The sequence below is a fragment of the Emiliania huxleyi genome (genome assembly GCF_000372725.1).
Source record: "Emiliania huxleyi CCMP1516 unplaced genomic scaffold EMIHUscaffold_5, whole genome shotgun sequence".
NCBI classification, from domain to species: domain Eukaryota; phylum Haptophyta; order Isochrysidales; family Noelaerhabdaceae; genus Emiliania; species Emiliania huxleyi.
In genome coordinates, this window is record NW_005198244.1 from 1,477,561 (window position 1) to 1,497,026 (window position 19,466).

General features: G+C 64.6%; 6 protein-coding genes across 6 annotated transcripts; 3 read left to right on the top strand and 3 right to left on the bottom strand.

Annotated features, from left to right (window-relative positions):
* Nucleotides 1-130: 130 nt before the first annotated feature.
* EMIHUDRAFT_59121 (hypothetical protein) lies at nucleotides 131-568 on the bottom strand (the record flags this gene model as incomplete). Its single annotated transcript, XM_005767204.1, has 2 exons — nucleotides 131-241; nucleotides 395-568. Coding segments are annotated over 2 exons (285 nt in total), but the record flags the coding sequence as incomplete, so codon positions are not given.
* Nucleotides 569-3,503: 2,935 nt separating this feature from the next.
* EMIHUDRAFT_413706 (hypothetical protein) lies at nucleotides 3,504-5,814 on the top strand. The gene is made up of 8 exons (XM_005767205.1): nucleotides 3,504-3,921; nucleotides 4,062-4,162; nucleotides 4,231-4,281; nucleotides 4,430-4,478; nucleotides 4,565-4,735; nucleotides 4,805-4,948; nucleotides 5,149-5,211; nucleotides 5,331-5,814. Exons 1-8 carry the CDS (start codon nucleotides 3,574-3,576, stop codon nucleotides 5,580-5,582), a joined length of 1,179 nt encoding a protein of 392 aa, XP_005767262.1. The 5' UTR covers nucleotides 3,504-3,573; the 3' UTR covers nucleotides 5,583-5,814.
* A 1,714-nt stretch (nucleotides 5,815-7,528) lies between these two features.
* Nucleotides 7,529-10,861, top strand: EMIHUDRAFT_461622 (hypothetical protein; the record flags this gene model as incomplete). Its single annotated transcript, XM_005767206.1, has 9 exons — nucleotides 7,529-8,387; nucleotides 8,433-8,707; nucleotides 8,887-8,943; nucleotides 9,176-9,352; nucleotides 9,437-9,625; nucleotides 9,780-9,857; nucleotides 9,981-10,085; nucleotides 10,163-10,243; nucleotides 10,312-10,861. 9 exons carry the CDS (start codon nucleotides 7,529-7,531, stop codon nucleotides 10,744-10,746), a joined length of 2,256 nt encoding a protein of 751 aa, XP_005767263.1. The 3' UTR covers nucleotides 10,747-10,861.
* A 386-nt stretch (nucleotides 10,862-11,247) lies between these two features.
* Nucleotides 11,248-12,531, bottom strand: EMIHUDRAFT_96495 (hypothetical protein; the record flags this gene model as incomplete). Its single annotated transcript, XM_005767207.1, has 1 exon — nucleotides 11,248-12,531. One exon carries the CDS (start codon nucleotides 12,529-12,531, stop codon nucleotides 11,248-11,250), a length of 1,284 nt encoding a protein of 427 aa, XP_005767264.1.
* A 1,449-nt stretch (nucleotides 12,532-13,980) lies between these two features.
* On the top strand, nucleotides 13,981-15,058 carry EMIHUDRAFT_432676 (hypothetical protein). The gene is made up of 3 exons (XM_005767208.1): nucleotides 13,981-14,317; nucleotides 14,384-14,539; nucleotides 14,613-15,058. Exons 1-3 carry the CDS (start codon nucleotides 14,069-14,071, stop codon nucleotides 14,952-14,954), a joined length of 747 nt encoding a protein of 248 aa, XP_005767265.1. The 5' UTR covers nucleotides 13,981-14,068; the 3' UTR covers nucleotides 14,955-15,058.
* Nucleotides 15,059-15,232: 174 nt separating this feature from the next.
* On the bottom strand, nucleotides 15,233-15,967 carry EMIHUDRAFT_55011 (hypothetical protein; the record flags this gene model as incomplete). The annotated part of the gene is made up of 1 exon (XM_005767209.1): nucleotides 15,233-15,967. A coding segment is annotated over one exon (735 nt), but the record flags the coding sequence as incomplete, so codon positions are not given.
* Nucleotides 15,968-19,466: the final 3,499 nt, after the last annotated feature.

The window sequence follows — 19,466 nt, forward strand, 5'->3', positions numbered from 1 at the left end:
AGATCCCTCTCCTTGAGGATCCGGTTCATCTCCAGGATGAACTTGCCCTCCTGTGCGGGGAAAGGGGCGGGCGGGGTGCGGTGAGGGAGCCAGCGGCCGCGGCCGCGGCGCCCGCGGCTCCGTTGCACGCCTTGTACTTTTGTTGCTCCTCGTAGGCCTCGACGTACTTCCACCCGAGCCGCGTGTCGCAGCCGTTGCAATAAATGTCCGCCACCACGTGCAACCCGGTCAGAAGGAGCCGCTGCGGGCCGGGCCGAGGAGCAGTGGGCAGAGTGGGCGGAGTGGCGCGTTAGGGTCAAGCATCGGCGTGGCCGTGCGGAGGGAGGGCGCGAGAGGCCCGAGGCCTGGCGCCGCGAGGAGGGCGGCGAAGGGGCGGCGGCGCAGCTTCGCGCACCTTCTCCGGCGGACCGTCGTTCACATTGATCACGTCTCCAAAGAGCCAGGCGTCGCCATGCCGGCCGCGGAACTGGCGGGAGACCACCTGGTCGTGAGCTGCCAGGTGCGTCGCACACAAGGCGCAGCAGTGCACGCTCTCCGCCTCGATGTAGCGCAGAAAGAGGCGGCCCATTCCGCCAGCTGCCCGCCCGCGCAGCCGATGCTCGGGGCTTGGACTGGTGCGTCGCGCGGTTTTCTTTTCAAACTAGTGTGGGACCTGCGGCGGTACGCAGTGTACCACCACCCACGCTGTAGATGGACAGAGGAACCAACAGAGCGCAGTGGGAAGGGGAAGGGGGGAGAGGCTGCGAAGGGCGAGGGGGGGTGGAAGGGGGTGGGCAGTGCTATGCCACCTGCCTCGTGCGCACCTCTATTCTGCTCCGGAGTGACTCGCCACCGCCATCCCTGGGCCCACTGGGCAGTCGTGTGAGGGGCCGCCCCCTAGTGGGTCCCCCGACTGACCCGTAAACCAACCATGTTCGGAGCCTGGATAGGGTGTAGGCCGTTCGGAAGGTGGGTCGGGAGGGGATCGCCCGCTAGGAATAGTCTTCCACGACCCCGCCCGCCTGCCCGCCTGCCCTGCCCGCCTGGCTGATAAGATCTTTTCACCTCGACCTGGTGGAGTACAGGCGCGGGGGGCGTGTGGTTGAGACTCGGCTCGTGAGCCCCGCAGACTCTCGCCTGCCAACCCCGAAGGGGCTGCCGTCCACCCGTCGCTGCCCAGGCCGGGGGAGGGGGGGGAGACCTCCTGTTCCTCGCGGAACGGGAGTAGGCCCCTCCTTGCCCGGTCGGGAAGCAGGGCGGTGGTCGTGCCATCGTCGCCTCGAACTCGAAACGCCGCATTCGTCGCCGGCGCGCGACAGGCTCCCGTCGGCCGGACTGCCCTCGACGAGTGGGTGTCGCCAACCAAAGCGACACGCACTCGAGGGTAGTGCCGACGGGACGCGGCTCGAGGGCGGCTCTCGCGAAGGCACGGCTGGCAACCGTGGCGCGGGGCTCGTGTTCGACAAGACCGGGATCGCTCTACCGGCAAAGCTCTCGCTGACATGCGCGCCCCGTCAAGCTGACGGCGGGCGCGCTGAGGTTGCACGCCAAGCCAAGTTATATGCCAAGGGCGTGCGATCGAGAATCGGCTCACGCACCTCTGCTCGCGTACCCTCACCCATAGAATTGTCACCGCCAGTGAGTGCGAGATGGGGCTGGCCGCTGGCGGCTAGCCCCTGAGGAGAGTGACCAGAGACACCTCACATGACCCCACACACGGTCTAGTCCGGCCTCGCGGTCGGCGGAGATTGCTAGAGGACGAGCAAGCCTGCTCTAGCCTCGCACGTTGCTTCCTGTCGTCTGTTGTTTGTTGTGCCCTTGTTTGTTTCTCTTGGCACCTTGGAGTGCTGGGGGGGGCGACAGGAAGAATGTGGCCCTGAGTTATGTATACGCCAACTCAGGGTGTGTGGCAGCCAGCTGGCTGTGTGTCTTGTGAGCTTGTTTGTGTCTGTGTGTCGTTCGTGCGTGTCGTCATCATCTGTCTCGCGTCCACCCATACCGCGTTGGTGTCCAGTCCGAGCCTGGCTGTTCTTCACCTTTCTACCTACCTACCTACGGCGGTACCCGTCTCTGTTGTTCGGGCAGTGAGAGACGCAGGATCTGCACGCCAAAGTGGGCCACTCCGCATTTGCATTTTGGTTTTGGGTTGTCGGAGATCATCCATCACGCATCAGCTCTCATGTCTCATCACAGTCAGTCACGTCAGTCAAAGCAGTCGTGGCACGTGGAGCAGTCGCTGATGGCAACGGCGCCGCCACACGCTCCGGACGACCCCGACACACCGACACACCACGCACAATGGGAGGCTATCGCGCACGATCGGGCATCGCGCCGCAAACAACTCGCCGCACAGATGGGGGGGAGGCAGAATCCCACACACACCGGAGCAGCACAGACACCTTACACGTCAGCGCTCGCTCGATGTGGCCGGCGCTCTCCCCTCGGTCCTATCTCGCCTTTTCAACGGCGGCGTGCGGCCACGCGCCGCGCCGAGCCGGTCTCGGCGGGAGACCTCGGAGCCGCACGCGATGCGGGCATGCGCGATGGCTCCGTTGGCTCCGTGCCTAAGGCAGATCGATTAGGGTGTGAGCTGGGCAGCCACCGTTTCTGTACCCGCTCGATCACGTGCAGGCCGTCGGAGGCCGCGCTGGATGGCCCAGGGCCGGCGGCGGTGAAGGCGTCCGTCGATGAAGGGATGTCGTCGAGGGAGCCATCGTCCTCCGCGGCTGGTGCACCGGTCCAGTTGTCGGAGTCCGAGATCGCAGTCGACTTGGAGAGATGATCGGCCCGTTGACGAACTCACGGAATGTGAGCGACTTGGTGCACGCTGGGTCGAGCATCATGACTCGCACCTCATCCTGGGCGAGGAACTCGCCCAGGGACCAGCTGTTGGCGTCGCCGGTTTGATCGAGCTGCATCCACTGCATGGTTTCGTAGTCAAGCGTAAACGCCCAGGAGTTGGTGCCTGGGTGACTTGCTGATGAGAGCGCCTTCCAGGCGGGTAGTCGTGCCCCTCACCTACGGTCATACGGCGGCGTCAGAGGGGGGGAAGGGGCGCGAAGCGTGAACATGGAGGCAAGCAGGTGGTGGCTGCACCTGGCCAAAGCCGGCGACCTCGAAGTTGTCGTAGCTTGTGCGGATATCGCTGAGCGTGAGAGGGACCGGATCGGCAGCAGCATGGGCGGCCGCGTCAGCGGCCGGAGAGGCCGGAGAGCCATCCCACGGAGGCCGGTCGTGCATCGGCGCGTCAGCCGCAGGGGGCGGGGGGGCGGCGGCATCCATCGCTGCGGGTCGCTGGGGGCCGACGATTGTGGACTGATCGATCGTGGCGGGCGGATTTCGGCTGGGACGTTCTACGTTAAAAGAGCGTCGGCGCCGACACGAGAGACTTATAAGGGTAGATTTGAGGGTTTAAGCATTCCCTCTTTCTTGTCCTCCCCAACATGACATGAGATGTGTTCTTTTGAGTTTTTCAGGTTTCTCTTTATCCAGCTCGATCCCAGCCGCGGTGCGCCTCCACGAATCTCTTCTCCTTCCTCTCCCGCCCTTTTGCCCGCCTCCCTCCCAATTGTCGCCTCACCCAGAGCAGGGACCATGAGCGTGTCTGATCTCATCGAGAAGCTCGCCTCGACCCAAGCGGCACTGATCAAGGCGCTCCAGGAGGAGTACTTTTGCGATGACGTGGTGCCGCCGCAGTCCGCTTTTGGCTGGGACGCGGAGGCGCTGCGCGCCTACTTCGAGTCTGGCGGCGAGACGTTGCCTGCGAACGGCAGCGGTGGCAACGGAGCCGCGGCGAAACCGGCGGCGGCGGCGGCTCCTCCGCCGCCGCGCGAGCTCGGCCCGCCCGACACCGTCGCCTCCGGCCGGCCCATCTTCCTGGCGCTGGGCGACTCTCTGACTGAGTTCGGGCAGCACGTGTGCGACCCGACCTGGGACAAGAAGGCGCCCTTTGCCAAAAGCGAGCTGCAGCGGCGGCTGGACCCCGAAAATGATACACACTTTCTCCTGTGTAGGCCTCGTGCGACGTGCTGCAGCGGCAGGGTATGGGCGTGCGATGGACGTGTCATGGACGTGTCCTGTAGGCGCCGTTCGCGACGGACGTGCTGCAGCGGCAGGGGATGGACATCGCGATCCCGGAGCACGGCCCCGGCTGGCTGACGCTGCTGCAGCGCGACTACTCGTGGCGCCAGCTCGTCTGCCACGGCTGGAGCTGTGAAGAGGCGCCGCTCACGCGGCGTGTGGCGCGGGCAGGCGCACCTCCGCCGATGTGCTCAACCGCGGCTACTCCGGCTGCAACTCGCGGTGTGCGGATGAGACGCACGCATGGCACCACTCACGCTGCCATGGCACACTCACGCCGGCGCTGGCAGCTCACTGCTGGGAGCGGGGCCTCGTCGCACGCGCCCGCACCAACGTGGCGAGCTCCCACGGCGCTCCCTCCGCCTCACAGGCTGCTGCGCGCGTCACTCAGCGAGATCCTCGGCTCAATCAACCGGCAGGTGCAATCTCGGGCAATCTCGGGTAGCCTCGGGTAGCCTCGGGCGGTCGCGAGCTCGGCAGAGTAATCGGCTCCGCCGGGCGGCAGGACGTCTTTGCCATCACGCTGAGCCTCGGCTCGAACGACCACGTCTCCGCCTCCCCGGGCGGCGTGCCGAAGGAGGAGTTCAAGGAGAACATGGCCGCCGTCCTCAGCTCGCTGCAGGAGGCGATGCCGAGCGCAAAGATCATCTTGATCACGCCCGGCCGGATCAACAAGGAGCTGCGAGGCGCGTCCCTCGACCCGTCCGCGACGCGCCGCCGACGCTCCCGCGGCTCTGCTCTCTAGGAGAAGTGGGCGAAGCACGTCTCGAGCGTGACTAACGGCCGGCTCGACGGGGCGGGGCGCGGAGAGACGCTGACGGGCGTGGTGACGCAGGGGTCGTCCGGCTCGAATAGCGCGCTCAAGCAGTACGTCGCGCTCGCGTGCGAGGCGCGAGGCAGCCGGGGCGGGGTCAGACACGGAGAGCAGACAAGGGGGGCAGCGACGGGAGCAGAGGCGGGGCAGAGGAGAGGGGAGCAGAGAGTGGGGCAGAGAGTGGGGCAGCGAGAAGGGCATGGCGCAGCGCGGGCCCGCACAGTGCTGCCCACACACACAAGCTCCGGCCCCAGTCCGGACGTGGCCGCTTGCAGGCGGGCGAGGCGGCGGGCCTCGGCACAGCGGGCGTCAACCCCGTCAAGGGCCCTCGTGGCGCGGTGCTCAGCGACATACCCCCCATCCCCAGCCCCAGACCACTCACGCCAGCCTCGTGCGCCGTGCCGACCTCTGCCGAGTGATGGCAAGGCCGGGACCAAGACTTGCCGGCGTCGCGCAGGTGCTCAACCTCAACTACATGATGCAGTACCAGCTGGCAAACTACCACGAGGCGGAGCACCCCGACGGGTACCACTTCTCCGCCAAGCTCAACCGCTTCGTCTACAAGTCCGTGCGCGACACGCTCGAGGGGATGAAGCTGTCGCCCGTCCAGATGCCGATGCACCGCCCCGCGCCGATCGCCGAGTTCCAGTCCACCGCCTCAAAGTACGGGCCGAGCGACGACGACGGCCGGCTCCGGAGGCGCGTCTGAGCACTCAAGCTGGAAGCCGCTCGAGGGTGCGTTGCCACGCGGACGAGCAGTGCTGTGTGCTATTGCGAGAGCTGCGCTGGGCGACAGAACGGCTGGGCGCGGGCGTCTTGAGCGGCCATGAGTCTTTTCATGTTTTAGCATGGTAGGGCCACATTCAATCTGCTGCATACACATCGAGATCTCTGCGGGACACCAGTAGATTTGTTGAGTGGCGAGATCGTAGATGCCGATCAGAGATCTTCCACACACAGCATCTCTCACAAAACTCAGAGTACAGAGATCGCTTTAACTGAAGATAGAGATCTTGAGCTGCCGCCATCGGCACCTCGAGATCTCATCTCAGGCGCCGGAGAGACGGAGCCTGTTGTAACTGTTGACTTCGCGCCAAAGGCGCCTCACCCTCAGTCCCGCGAAACGACGCCCGTGAAGAGGCCACCCTCGCTTGAAGCGCCTCTCCACAGGCCTCCGCTTTCGCTCTCGTGCGCGACGCTGGCCAGGCCATGTAGGTGCGCGCTGCCGCCCAATCGACGCGCTCCCCCGCCCAACAACCCAACCCGCCGAGCAGCGCGCCATCCAGATCCGCCCCGACCCTCACTTCCGGCTGATGTCCGTGTGTGCGGCAGTGTTTCAATGTCTGAGTCTTGTCGGCATGATGTTCGTGATGAGATCATCGCCATTCAGATTGCCATTGTCGATTGTGCCCGCATACAACCATACATTCGTCCATGCCACTATATAAGCGTAAAATCTAAAAACCAATACATCATTATAGTTAAAGAAAGAAAGAAAACAGACAACCCAAGGGAGGGATGGGAGGACGGCACGCCGCCACCACACAGGGATTTTAAGGAGAGGTGTGTGATGCGCTAGCCGTCGCCCACCCTAGGGAGTCTGCCTCTTCCTATCTCTCTTCGCAGTCTCTCGCCGCTTCTCGCTGCAGCCTTCATGCCACCTCGCGGTCGTCCCACTCTCGTCGTTCTCTCCCTTGTCATTTCCTCCTCTGTCGCGTCGTTCTCTTCTGTCTCGTCCTGCGACGCCGCCGCCTGCCGGTCCCTTGTTCTCGCGGCTTCTTTCGCCTTTCGGCGCAACTCCGTCCTCCTCGCGGCGTATCCTGGCCCCTCGAGTGTATCGAGCTCCCCTCGCGCAAGGACCACATTTCTGACTCCCACTCCGAGCATTTGCCTCCAAGTCATATCATTGCTCAGGTCCACTCTCTCTTCGAACACTCGTGCCTCTACGGATGATGCCGGCGCTGGGGTCCCCTTCGGATGCATCGTGACATCTGACAACTGAATTTCCACTGGTTCGTCCTCCTCGGAGTCGTCTTCCCCCGCTGCCTTCCGCTCGGCTCTACGTTCGGTACGTTCGGCGTGGCTCACCCTCCATGCCGTGAACAGGCGCTTTATCCACCCTATATTCTTCTCTCGTTCCTCTGCCCGTGCCTTGGTCTTGTCGTTGTTCCGCACCCATGTCTGTATGGCAATCGAGGCTGCCTTCCCCACCACCTGTAGTTCACTCGTCACCTCTCCCGCGAGCTCCCTTCTCTTTCTTTCGGGTATGGAGTCCGTGAGTGCGGGTAGCGTGCAGGCAATCACGGGCGCTATTTTGTCGTACTCTTCTTCGGCGAGCGCCCCAAATCTAGACCCTTTCGCCTTTAAGGAGGCTGCCCTCGCTCGTCTCAGGAATGTGGCGGTGTCTTTTGAGTCCGGCGCCTCCCGTTCAACTCTTGCTGTCGCCCTCGCTGTGTGTTTGTCGAGCTTCCGCATGAAGTTACGCGCCTCTTCCTTATTTCCAGCGCAGCTGCCGCTCAGTATGTGCGCCAACGACGCCTGTGGTGGCTCACTGTCTTCTTGTTTCCAGTATCATTATAGTTCGTTTTTCTAAAAGACAGAATTTCTTCATTTGGCCTCCACGCTTGCCTACAGACCGACAATATGCACACATATATGCTGCGTCCAGCGTGCGCCTTCGCCCTCCTCGCCGGTTCCGTGGAGCCGCTTCAGCTGCTGCCGCCTCGGCAGCCACCGCGCACTTGCCGCGCTGCGGTATCCTCCGTTGTCTGCACAGCGGCCGAGCGCAGCCTGGCTCGCGACCTGAGTGAGGAGCAAAGGGCGGCCGCCGGCGTGCCCAAGGTGGCGCCTTCTGCGGCCGAGCACGCCCAGGTGCTGTTGGCGGACCTCATCGCCGTCGAGGAGCTGAGCGGTGCCGCGCCCGACACCGAGCTCTTTGAGCGCGCCATCCGCGCGCACGCCGAGGCGGGCCTGGTGGAGGAGTGCCTCTCGCTGCTGCGGAGGATGCGGCGCGCGCGCAAGACGCCGTCGCTCGAGAGCTACGCGCTGGTCGTCTCCGCCCTCTCCGCCGCCGGCCGGCCGCGCGAGGCCGCGCGCTGGCTCCGGCGCGTCGTCGAGCCGTCGGTGTCTCAGCTGCTGCTTCGGCGCTCAAAGGCGCCGCCTCGCCGCTCCGAGTACAACCGCGCGATGGCGGCGTACGGCGCGGCGGGGCTGCCGCACGAGGTGATGGAGACGCTGCGCACGATGGTCGGCGAGGGCGAGCACCGCCCCGACCTCCGCTCCTTCAACGCCCTCATCGCCGCGCACGCCAACGCCGGCGAGCTCGGGCCGCGGCGTCGTCTCCTCCAGGATCAGACGTCTCGGAGCCTCCTCGGACGCTCCGTAGGCCAGCCGGACCGCGCCGCCGCGTGGATCCATCGCATGCGCGGCTGGGGCATCGAGCCAGACGCGTGCTCGTACACGAGCGCCATCGCCGGCTTCGCGCGCGCGGGCGCGGCCGCGCAGCGCGTGAGAGGTCCGCCCAGAGCCTTGCTGGAGCCTCGTGGAGCTGTCCCCTAAGGCGAGCCCGAGCGCGCCGCCGCGGTGATGGCGGAGATGCGCCTGGCGCCGAACATCACCGCCGACATCCGCGCCCACTCGGCTCTGGTTGAGGCGTTTGCGGTGGCGGGGCGGGTGGCGGAGGCGGCGGGGGCGCTGCAGGCGGCGCGCGACGCGGGCCTCGCGCCGACAGTGGTGACGTACGCGTCTGTGGCCAAGGGGCACGCGATGCGCGGCGAGTACGAGGCGGCGAGCGGCGTGCTGGACCAGATGGAGGCGGACGGGGTGGCGCCCAACGTGAGATGGAGCCGAGAGGGAGCACAGGGGGAGCACAGAGGGAGCCGGGATGGAGCTGAGATTCCAGCGAGAGAGACTCGGGCGGTTGGGGCGAGGCGGCGCCGAACGCGGCACACAAGCAAGGAGCCGCTCCACGCAGCGAGGTGCTCCGCGCAGCCTGCTTTGAGCCTCTGCCGCAGGTGCCAACCTTCCACGCGCTGCTCTCGGTCTGCGCACGGGCCGGCGAGGCGGACGAGGTTAGGGTTAGGGTTAGGGTTAGGGTTAGGGCTAGGGCTAGGGCTAGGGTTAGGGTTAGGGCTAGGGCTAGGGCTAGGGCTAGGGCGGGCCGGCGAGGCGGACGAGGCGCCCGCGCTGGCGGAGCTCGGCTACACCACGGCTACACCTCGGCTACACCACGGCTACACCTCGGCTACACCTCGGCTCCATCTCGGCTCCATCTCGGCTCCATCTCGGCTCCATCTCGGCTAGGCGCTCGCGCTGCTGCGCCGCATGGAGGCGGCCGGCGGAGGCGGAGGCGGAGGCGGAGGAGGCGGCTCGACGCTGGCGTACAACCTCGTGATTGGCTGCCTGCTGCGGCGCGACCGAGCGGCGGAGGCGGAGGCGCTGCTGCACTCGATGCACGCGGCTGGGGTGGCGCCAGACACGGTCTGTTTCTCCTTGATGACCTCGCTCGAGATCGAGCCGAGGTGTGGTGCAGTCGAGGTGAGCCCGAGGCCGAGCCGAGGCTAGGTCACTTTCTCTTCGATGATTTCGCTCTCGCCGGGCGCGTCGACGGCGCCCGCGCGCGCGGCGGAGTGGTTGGGCGCGATGAAGCAGCTCGGGCTGCAGCCGGACGCGCAGTGCTTCAACAAGGTGCTGGCGTGTTGCGCGCGCGCGCGGCTGCCGGAGCTTGCAGATGAGTGGCTCGACAAGATGGAGGCGAGACGCAGCCGAGACGCAGCCGAGATGCAGCCGAGACGCAGCCGAGACTCAGATGGCTGGCGGGTGGCTAGACGCGATGGGAGGCGGACGGGCGTGGCGCCCAGTCTCTCCTCCCTCTCGGCCCTCTCTCTGCTGTCCCTCCCCCCTTCAGGCGGCGGGCGTGCCGCCCAACTTGGTGTCGTACTCGACCACGATCGCCGCGTACGCGAAGACGGCGCAGCCGGACGAGGTACAGCTTAGAGGAGATGGAGCCGAGGCAGAGCCGAGATCTGGCACCAAAGACTAGCGCAGCAGGCGGCGGCGGTGCTGCCTTCTCTGGACCTCTTCTGAGCCTCGTCTGAGCCTTCTGCAGGCGGCGGCCGTGCTGCGCCGAATGACCGCGCGCGGCATCGCGCCCGACACGATCCTGCTCAACCAGCTGCTCGAGTCGCTCGTTCGCGCCAGCCGGCCGGCGCAGGCGGCTCGCCCGAGTCAGCCCTTCACTCAGCTAGTCGGCGAGTCAGTGGACTGAGACCCTTTGTGTGGCTGTGCCAGGCGGCGGCGCTCCTCTCCCGCTTCCGGCGAGGCGAGCTCGGCCCGCCGCCCGACTGCTGCTCGTACACGATCGTGCTGTCGGCACTCGCACGGGAAGGAGGTCGCGGGTGACGACGACCTGTTGACACCGGGGAGGAGTCATGGCTTAGGCGCTCGCACGCGAGGGAGACGTCGCCCGCGCCGCGAGCTGGTTCCGCACCATGACGGCGGAGGACGGCATCGCGCCGGACCTGATGTGCTACAACGGCCTCATCCGCGGCTTCGCGGGCCAGGGCGAGCTCGACGAGGCGATGCGGCTATACGACCGGCTGCGGCGCGAAGGGCTCTCACCGGACGAGTGGACGTACGGGCCGCTCCTCGACGGTGCGCGCGCCGCCCGCGCCTCGCGGCTCGCGCGCTCGCTCGGCGCGCAGATGCTCGGCCGCTCGCCGCCGGTGCTCTCCTCCTTCTGCTTGGTCGCGCTGCGCCGCTCGATCGGCGCCTCGGGCCTGCGGGCCGTCTGCCGCGAGTGCGGCGTGCTCGACCAGCCCGCCGTGAGGCAGGCGCTGGGGAAGGCGCCCCTCCAGGGAGCCCGCCGCGGGTGAGGACTCTCAGGTCGTGTGACGTGCGTCGTGCCACGGAGGGAAATTAGGACCGATGTCTTGAGAGAGCATCAGCGTAGCTAGGAGAAAAAACATGTGAGACGGCTGCCGATCCGTCTTGGGTCTTTTCTCTTGTGCACTGCCACTGCGGCGGACCCACACTGGCCAGTCTAAACTTCAAGCCTTCACACACCCTCTGCCTCTCGCTACTTTAGTTAGGCCCATTTAATCCTTAGAAGTAACTTAGATCCAACGGTGATGTTGTTTTAGGCCCAAAGGCCCAAAGCAAAAAAAATGCTTTATTATAGCCCTTTCCTGCGAGACCCGCGTACTGTGTTAAGGAGCTCTCTGGGTTGTTCTAGTCGGTTTATCATGTGAACCCCAACAGCCCCGAGCGGCTCAGAGAGCGCCGACGGCCGAACGTGCCGGTCTGTCGTCTCGGGCATCCCAAGAGGCAAAGGGACACCAGCAACAAATCCGCTACCGTACTGATGGCATCGGCGGTTAGGCCGCCCCACCAAAGTACGCATCAGAAAACGCCACATGGTCCTCGCGCAGCTCCCCACGCCCGTCCAGAGCAGCCATAAAGTGCGGCGAGGCAGCCACGTGGCGCGCAACCTCTTCCTCGTCCTCGACCCGCCCCAAGCGCCGATTCTCGGCCTCGCGCTGCACGCACATCATCGTGAAGAGGCGCTCGGCGGCCGTGGCGTCGAGCGGCACGCCGTCCGCGCCGCATGCCGCGTCGAAGGCGTCGTTGGCGTCGTTGTCGTGCTCCTGCAGCAAGCGCAGCAGATCGGTACGACCCACCGAGCGGCAGTACCAGAGTGCATCGCGCCCCTCGGCGTCGACGGCGTCCACTCTCGCGCCCGCGCTGAGGAGGAGCCGCACCAGCGCGGGTGTGACGTGCCTCGGCCTCTCTGCGCTGTCCTCCGCAATTTCCGCCTCGCCAGCAAAGCAGAGCATCAGCGGGGTGACGCCCGCCGCGTCGGCGGCGTCGGAAGCGGCGCCGCCCTCGAGGAGTGCGGCGGCGACCTGCACGTTGCCCCGCAGCGCAGCGGTGGCGAGCGCCGTGCAGCCGTTGTCATCATCGCGCCTCTCAAGGGTTGGTGCCGCGCCTGCACGCAGCAACCTGGCCACGAGCCTCGCCCCTGACGCGTCGGATGGTTCGCCGGGCACCGGCTCCGCGAGCATGATCAGCGGCGTGCACCCGTCCGGGCTGGCCAATGTGGGGTCGGCGCCGGCGCCCAGCAGGAGTTCGACCGCATCCTCGTGTCGATGCATCAGCGCGCGCAGCAGCGGCGTGTTGCTGAAAAAGAAGGCGTTGGCGTCTGCTGCCGCCTCGACGAGCGCGGCCATCGCCTCAAGGTCGTTGGCCTCAGTAGCCCAGAACAGGCTGACCTCGCGCCAGCGAGGATTGGCCGTGGTTTCGCCCTGCGCAGGGCGCAAGGTGCACAGAGCAGCGATGCACATCTCGGAACCATCTGCTTCGCTGGACAGCATGTGCACCTTGCGGGCATCCGTTCGCTTGTCCGGCGGCACGTATAGCACGGTGCCCGCGCGGACCTTGAATGCTTCGGACTTGGCACTGGTCAGCGTGACTACCATGCCTGGCTTCAGCAGGGCCCGCAGCGCCTCGCACATGACCACCTCACGTGCTTCCTCCGTTGCGGCGCTGGCAACCTTGTCAGTCAGGCCATCGGCGTTGGCCTCCGTCAGCACGCTGCGCTCGACAAAAGACGCAACGAAGGCATCGAAGGCGCCTTCGACAGATTCGGGCGACGCCACCATGAGGGCCACGACGCGCTCCGCGTGCCGCCTAGAGGGCCACGACGCGCTCCGCGTGCCGGAGGCGACTACGGCTTCGCCTTCTGCGCCTCGCCCTCTGCGCGCCCGCGCCCCCGCACGTTCCTGAACTTTCCTGCTCGCCCAACCCCAACCCCAACCCCAGAGCCCCCAGACCGCCCGTGCCGCCCCTCCTACCTGCCGCCTCGGTCACCCTCCCCGCCTCCCCGCGTCCCCGCCTCCTCTTGCCCTCCTGCGCGCTGCGCTGCCGACCCCTCTTCTCCCCTGTGTCGCTTCCCGGTCCCCTCGCCCCCCCGCCTCGCCGCTGGTGGTGGCGGCCGGCACGGCCTGCGTCGTTCCTCCTCCCTCCTCCATCCACCCTGGGTGGGGTCTTTTGCATCCCTCCTAGTCCGCCCCTGCGCGGCCATCGCGCATCGGCATCGCCGCCGGCAGCCTCCGACTCCGCCCCTCCGCCGCCTCCTCAATTACCTCCTCCCGCGTGCCCGACTTAAATAAATACTGCTCGGAAAAATGTATGAGCCCGACCCAGGTCGTAGTGTTCTTGCTCCCAGCGCTTGCGTTAGCTGAATATACTTTTCCTCTCGCACCCCGTCTCTTTTCCTTTCCTTTTTTCTCTACAGCACCCTCTCTTTTCCTCTCTCTTTTCCCGGGGAAACCATCAAATTTTCCGGGCTCTGAGCCGAGACCCGAGTCTGAGGCTCGTTTGGGGCCGGCCCAAAATTACCAAAATCAGCCAAATCTGCGAAATACCGGGTATTTTGCGGGTATACCTGGAAACCCCCGGTATACCTGAAAAATACCCTGGTCCCTGCGACCGCCTGGGTATCGTGCCGATTTCCTCAATTTTGCCTCAGATTTTGCCCCAGACCAGCTCTCAGATCAGACTCAGGGAAACTCGCGAGTTTCCAGAATGGAGCACCAAACACCCTCTGTTTTCCCTGGAAATTTCCGGAAACGCAAAGTGCTGGGGACCCTCTGTTTTCCTTGTTGTTTGCCGGAAAAGTATATGCAGGCCAACGCTTGCGCTTCGGAGAGAGAGAGAGAGATTTTTATTGTTTTGTTTGTTTTGCGCTTCGGCGGTTAGTGGTGCACTAACCTCCGAGAAACCCTTCGGGTCGCTCCTCATCGCAAACCCTGTCAGCAGAGTCTCCTACGGGAATGTACGTAAGAGCTACATACACTGAAAATTCTTCTCGCCAGCTCCCCTCCCCCAGTGGGGTCCCCAGGAACGTTGGTTTGCTCTGGTTGCTGGCATTTTCGCGGCCGAACGCCTTGGCCGGCCCAGCATATGCTAAACGCCATCGCCTCCCTCCTCTCCTCGCCGCCTCCGCCTCCGCCGCAGCCCGTGTCCAAGCTCCCGCCGTTCGAGCAGCTCTACATCTTCGCGGCGCTAATCGCGGGCCTGCTGCTGCTGCTCGCTGCGCAGCGGCCGCCGCCCAAGGGCACGGTGGCGCGCTGGCTGCCCGCGCCCGGCGAGAAGCGCGTGTACGAGACGTGGGTGCTGTGGTACTCGATCGTGTGGATGGGCGCGTTCGGTGTCATCATCGCGCTCGAACTGTACGAGGAGTTCACCGCGGCGACTTACTTTCTCGTCTGCGGCGGCCTCGCGGCGCCGCTAGTGCTGCGCGAGTTGGCGAGAGGCGGCGCGGACGGGCGGCCGCTGGGCGAACGGCACGGTGCGCGCGCGCAGCTTTGGATCGCCATCTTTGGCTTCATCGGCAACTACTGGTACACGCACTACTTTTACTGCGTGCTGCGCGCGCGCTACACGGCGCCTGCTCTCAAGAGGCGCGCCCCAACGCTGTCCCGACCCCGAGCCCCGAGCCGTGGGGCCTAGGTGCCCGCGTGGCGGCTGAATGACGTGCCCATCTGCATGTACCTCGCCACCCACTTTTACTTTTCCTCCTACCATGTCTTCGCCAACCTGGCGCTGCGGCGCGTCGCGACCGGCTTTGCGCCCGGCAACCTGCGCACCGCTCTGTTCGCGTACGTGGTGTGCGGGCCGGGTGGTGCGGTGTGCGCACGGTTCGGACTGCGCCTCCTCACCCACTCGAGCTGTGGCGCAGGTCTGCGCCCTCTCGTACGCCACCGCCTTCATGGAGACGCTCACGATCTCGCACTTTCCGTACTACGACTTTGAGGACCGGCACATGGCGTACACCCTCGGCTCGGCCTTCTACGGCATCTACTTCCTCGTCTCCTTCCCGGTCTACTACGCACTCGACGAGCCCGGCAACACGCCTCTCGAGGGCACCGGCCTCCGCGGCGTCGCCCTCTCCTCGCTCGGCGCCGGCATGCTGGTGCTGCTGCTGCTCGACCTGACACGGCTCGCCGCCGCGGGAGCTCCGCTCACCATCGGAGGCAAGCTGTGGGAGGTGACGCCGAAGGGACTGGCGGGGTCCGCCTGACTCCCCCCCCCGCCGCCTTCTTCCGTCCGGTGCCGCGCGGGTGAGCTTTTTCTTGCGTTGGATTTTTTTGGGTCCCACGTCGCCCATTTGTAGAACGGCGGGCCACACCTCTCCTCGTCAACACCTCTCCCCGTCTCTCAGGTCTCGCCCTCGCCCGCCCACCTCGCGTGCCTCGCCGCCAGCTCGCCCACGAGCAGCTCCTCCATCTCGACGCCGTCGGCGGCGCCGTCGAGCGAGAGCGGCGTGGTCGAGAGCGCGTCGCCATCGCTGGCCGCCACGGTGACCACCGTCACCTCCCGCTTGTACGTCTGCAGCAGGTTGGCGCACACGAGGTCGACGCCGTACTTTGCAATCGCGCCCGCCGCCTTGGAGAGGAGGATCGCGCTGTCCGTCTCAAGCTTGAAGCTTACGACGAAGGCGCGCGGCGCCCAGGCCGCGCCGCCGCCGCCTCCGAGCCCCTTGATCGCGCCAAGCATCTTTGGCACCGGCTGCAGCTGCAGCGTCAGGCTGCCGTCCGCCGCCGTGTCGCCGCCGCCGGCTGCCGACTGGATCTTGTGCTCCGGCAGCGCGTCGTCCGGCACGTAAAAGTCGCTGACAGCCGCGGCGAGGCAGACCATGGCGCGAGCACCAGCGGGCGCGAGCGCGCAGCTCGCCTCGCGCAGCAGCGCCAGATACTCGCTCACCGCCGTGAAGGGCAGTGCGAGGAGGCGCGGAGCACACGCCGAAAATGTCGCGGTGGCGCGCTCGCGCTCGGCAGTCGCGGCGGCGTCGCCGAGGCTGCGGAGCCACTCCTCGGGCGAGACGGCCGGTGGCAGCAGGCGGCGGGCGAACGGGAAGGCGGAGCCGGCGCGGTGCACAAAGATGACAGCATAGCCCTCGGCGAGAAAGCGCTCGGCGAGAGCAGCCCCGCGGTTGCCAGTGGAGAAGTTGTCGATGAAGCGCACCGTGTTGCGCTCCAGTGGGACCGTGGTGCCTCCCGAAGTGACACACACGATCCGACGCGTCGACGGCTGCGCGGCGACGAAGGCCGCCAGCCGCTCGCTCACACACATGTACATGTCTGTATGCCCGCAAAAAAGAAAAGGGCTCTATGGTGCTTCCAAGAAGGCTGGAGCAGGTGGGGACCCTGTCCTCCTCCCATCCCTTCGTTTGCCTTTTTTCTTTCTTTCTTTTCCCCCTGTGTCCCTGATCGTCCTTCCAAGATCCTCCTGCTCGTGCAGGTGGGGACCCTGTCCTTCTTTCTCCCCCCCCTCGTGTGGCGTGTACGTGTTCAACAAAAACAAGTCTCCTCTCGAGTCGGTCGGGAGCAGAGGTTGGTCACGCACGCACGTGATCAGAGAGAGAGAGAGAGAGATTTAGCAATACCATTAATAGACTCGGTCGAGAGACCCCACCCAGCCAGATTGGCATCCATGCCTTTCTGGACAGGGTGGCCCGCCACAAGGACCCCAGGAATTGCGACTCGCCGCTTTCCTCCCGCTGTGATTCTGTGTGAGCTCTGTGTCTTGATTTGCCAACAACAAACCTAAAACCATTATGTGAGTTATACCAAACATCTTCTCAAGAGGTTCTTTTGTTTACGCCCGCACTCATTACTAATCGAAAACTACTCCCGATTCCATCCATGACCATGTCTGTTGCACGCCTGCGCTTCTTTGCCATCGCCATCTTGACAAATGCCCTGCTGACAACCGGCGCGGTTGCCGAGAAGGTGCAGAAAACTCCGTTCGCGGCCATTGCACCCTTTGCCGAGGTGCAAGCCCCTGCGCTGCGCGCGCCTGGTCCCAAGCCCCGATTTCCTGGCAACACCGCCAGTCCACCATCCCCAGCTTGCCCCGGGGCTCATGCGCCCCGTCTCATAAACCAGGAGTCGCACACTTGGTCCCCTCGCATTGGCTGGGAAGGGGACACGGTGTGGCAAGGCGAGCAGGGCCTGCCGGTGCCGCTTTAGCCCAGCAGTAAGCCTGGCTGTGTCGACGGCCGACAGGCGGCCGGCCTCTCCGATCGCACCCTCAAGCTCTTCTTTGGCTACAGCGCCCTCGAGCCTCCTCCGGCTGAGCTGGCGAAGCCGCTCGAGACGATGGCAGCGCGGTCGGCGATGGCGTCCGCGCGGTCGTTGACGGGCAGGTCATTCACCATCCTGGACAAGAACCTCGAGAGCGGATGGGGCTACTACGAGTCGATCAACGACAAAGAGTCGACAGGTGCATGGCGGAACAGGGACCCGTGCGGTGTGACCAACACGCTGTCATACGAGGCGGAGTTCTTGTACATGAGCGGAATCAGCCTGACCTGCGAAGCGCCAGGCTGCACACACCCCATCATGCCACCAGAGAGAGGAGGCGCGTACCGGAACATTCTCGTCGACATCTACATCCCGCCGTCCTTGAACGGGACTTGCGAGGACGACGTCTTTTTGATGGGCACTACTCAGGAGGAGGCAGCAATGGAAAGCGACGCTGGCGACTACTACACAGATGCGGAGGAGTGTTCATCTATGTGGTCCTTCTGTATGACGCGCACCATCTTCACACGGATCGCGGGGACAGTCGTGAACGCAGCCATGGGCGTGTGGACTTGGATGAAGGGGGTAGGGGCGTGGTTCCGCCGCGGCTTTATCGAGCTCTTTGTGGAGACGTACGAGCTCCCGCAGGTTGACGAGTCGGGGAAGACCGCCGGCTCGCCTGGGGTCGCTTGCAGAGCTGGGTTCTCGCGCTGCATCGAGCCGCTGCCAGAGGGGTTGTCGTACCAGCTGAGCGGAGGAAAGGGCTCCAACATTGCCTCACAAGTCCACCCGCTCGACCGCAACAACCTCATCGTCCAGGCAAACCTGGGGCTGTACACGCTGTGCATCCCGATTTGGAAATCGGTGCAACCTCCTGGACCTACCTTTGAGGGGTGGCGCGGATTCACCCTCATGAACAGGCGGCGCGTCCAGGAGACGGCGGTGTCAGAGCCGCGCCCGAGCCTGATGAGCAGAATGGGCTTGTGGTGGGCAAAGCCCGAGACGGCACCAGCGGTCCAGGAGGAACCGATCCGTTTCTTTCTAGACAGGGTGGAGCTGATTGATCACTCTTGCTGAGGGGCTTGGTGTTATAAAGTACCCGGGGCACGCCTGTGTGGATCGCGTCACACCAATCCGCGCTAACCCAACGCGGCCAAACTTGGAGCACTTGGAGGTTGGCAGCCTCAGGCACTCACACCCAAGGCCGCGGGGGGGCTAAGAAGCGCACCCCCCAGTGGGTCGGATGATCGGGGTCGGGTTGCGGGCTAGAGAGCCCTAGCCCTGGGGAGGTGCGCGTTCGCGGGGAATGGGCCACAAAGTAAACACGGGTCTCCGAGGCGCGAGGGTTAGTTCCGTGTTTCCCCGCCTTAACTCTAATACGAGAATACACACCGCCAGTGCTCAAACTTTACCGGTATGAGACTGGTATTTGGCGATATTTTGATTAGTTTTGGAGTGGTATGGTATAGTGGTATGCGAAAGTGGTATGCGGGGTTTTCAGTAGTTGTAGCGGCTGTCGGTGTGGTCCCGGGGGCGAAACCATGCAAAAGTGCGGGTCTTACCCGGGTATACCCGGGTTTTTCCAGGTATACCCGCAAAATACCCGGTATTTTGCCGATTTTGCCGATTTTGCCACCAAGAAGGCACTCCGACTCGCTTTGATTTCCGTGAGGCAACTGGTATCCCGTACCACTTTTTGATTAGTGCAGGCCTTGGGTTTGATTAGCCAAAAACTCCCATACCGGTAAAGTTTGAGCACTGCACACCGCCCCCCCCCGACGGCCCACGCAATTTACATAAACTACTAACAAACTCTACTTGACGATAATACGAGGAGGGGGCGCGATTGGTGTACCTGTGTTAGTGCCAGTGCGCGCCAGTCCCTGCCCAGTGTAATAAATAAATAGCGCAGTCATCTCTCTCGAGGTTCTCGAGGTGGATATCCTTTGTGGCCGCGTTGGGTAGCGCGAGGATAAGAGCAGTCATCTCCAGGAGAGATGGGCGACGCACGAACACAGAGGCACAGTGCGCACCCCGCCCCGCTCTCACAGGGCGTGCATCACCCCCCCTGCCCAGTGTCGTGCGAGAGGAGTTTGTGATAAAATTCTTTTCGCGTGAAAAGGCATTCAGCGCTGGCTTCTGACTGTCGTTGCTGTCTCTCCCTTCTCGACTGTCTGTGCTTGTGCGTCTTGGGTCGGGGGTTGTGTTTTTGTGTGAAGTATCCCCAGGGCCTCCAGGGCTCGCACCTCAACCTCTCACAGACCCCCCAAAAAAGAAAGAAAACATGGGAGGGATGGGAGGACGGCACGCCGCCACCACACAGGGATTTTAAGAAGAGGGGTGTCGTGCGCTATCCGTCGCCCACCCTTGGGCGTCTGCCTCTTCCCATCTCTCTTCGCAGTCCCTCGCCGATTCTCGCTGCAGACCAGAAAGAAAGAAAACAGACACCCCAAGGGAGGGATGGGAGGACGGCACGCCGCCACCACACAGGGATTTAAGGAGAGGAG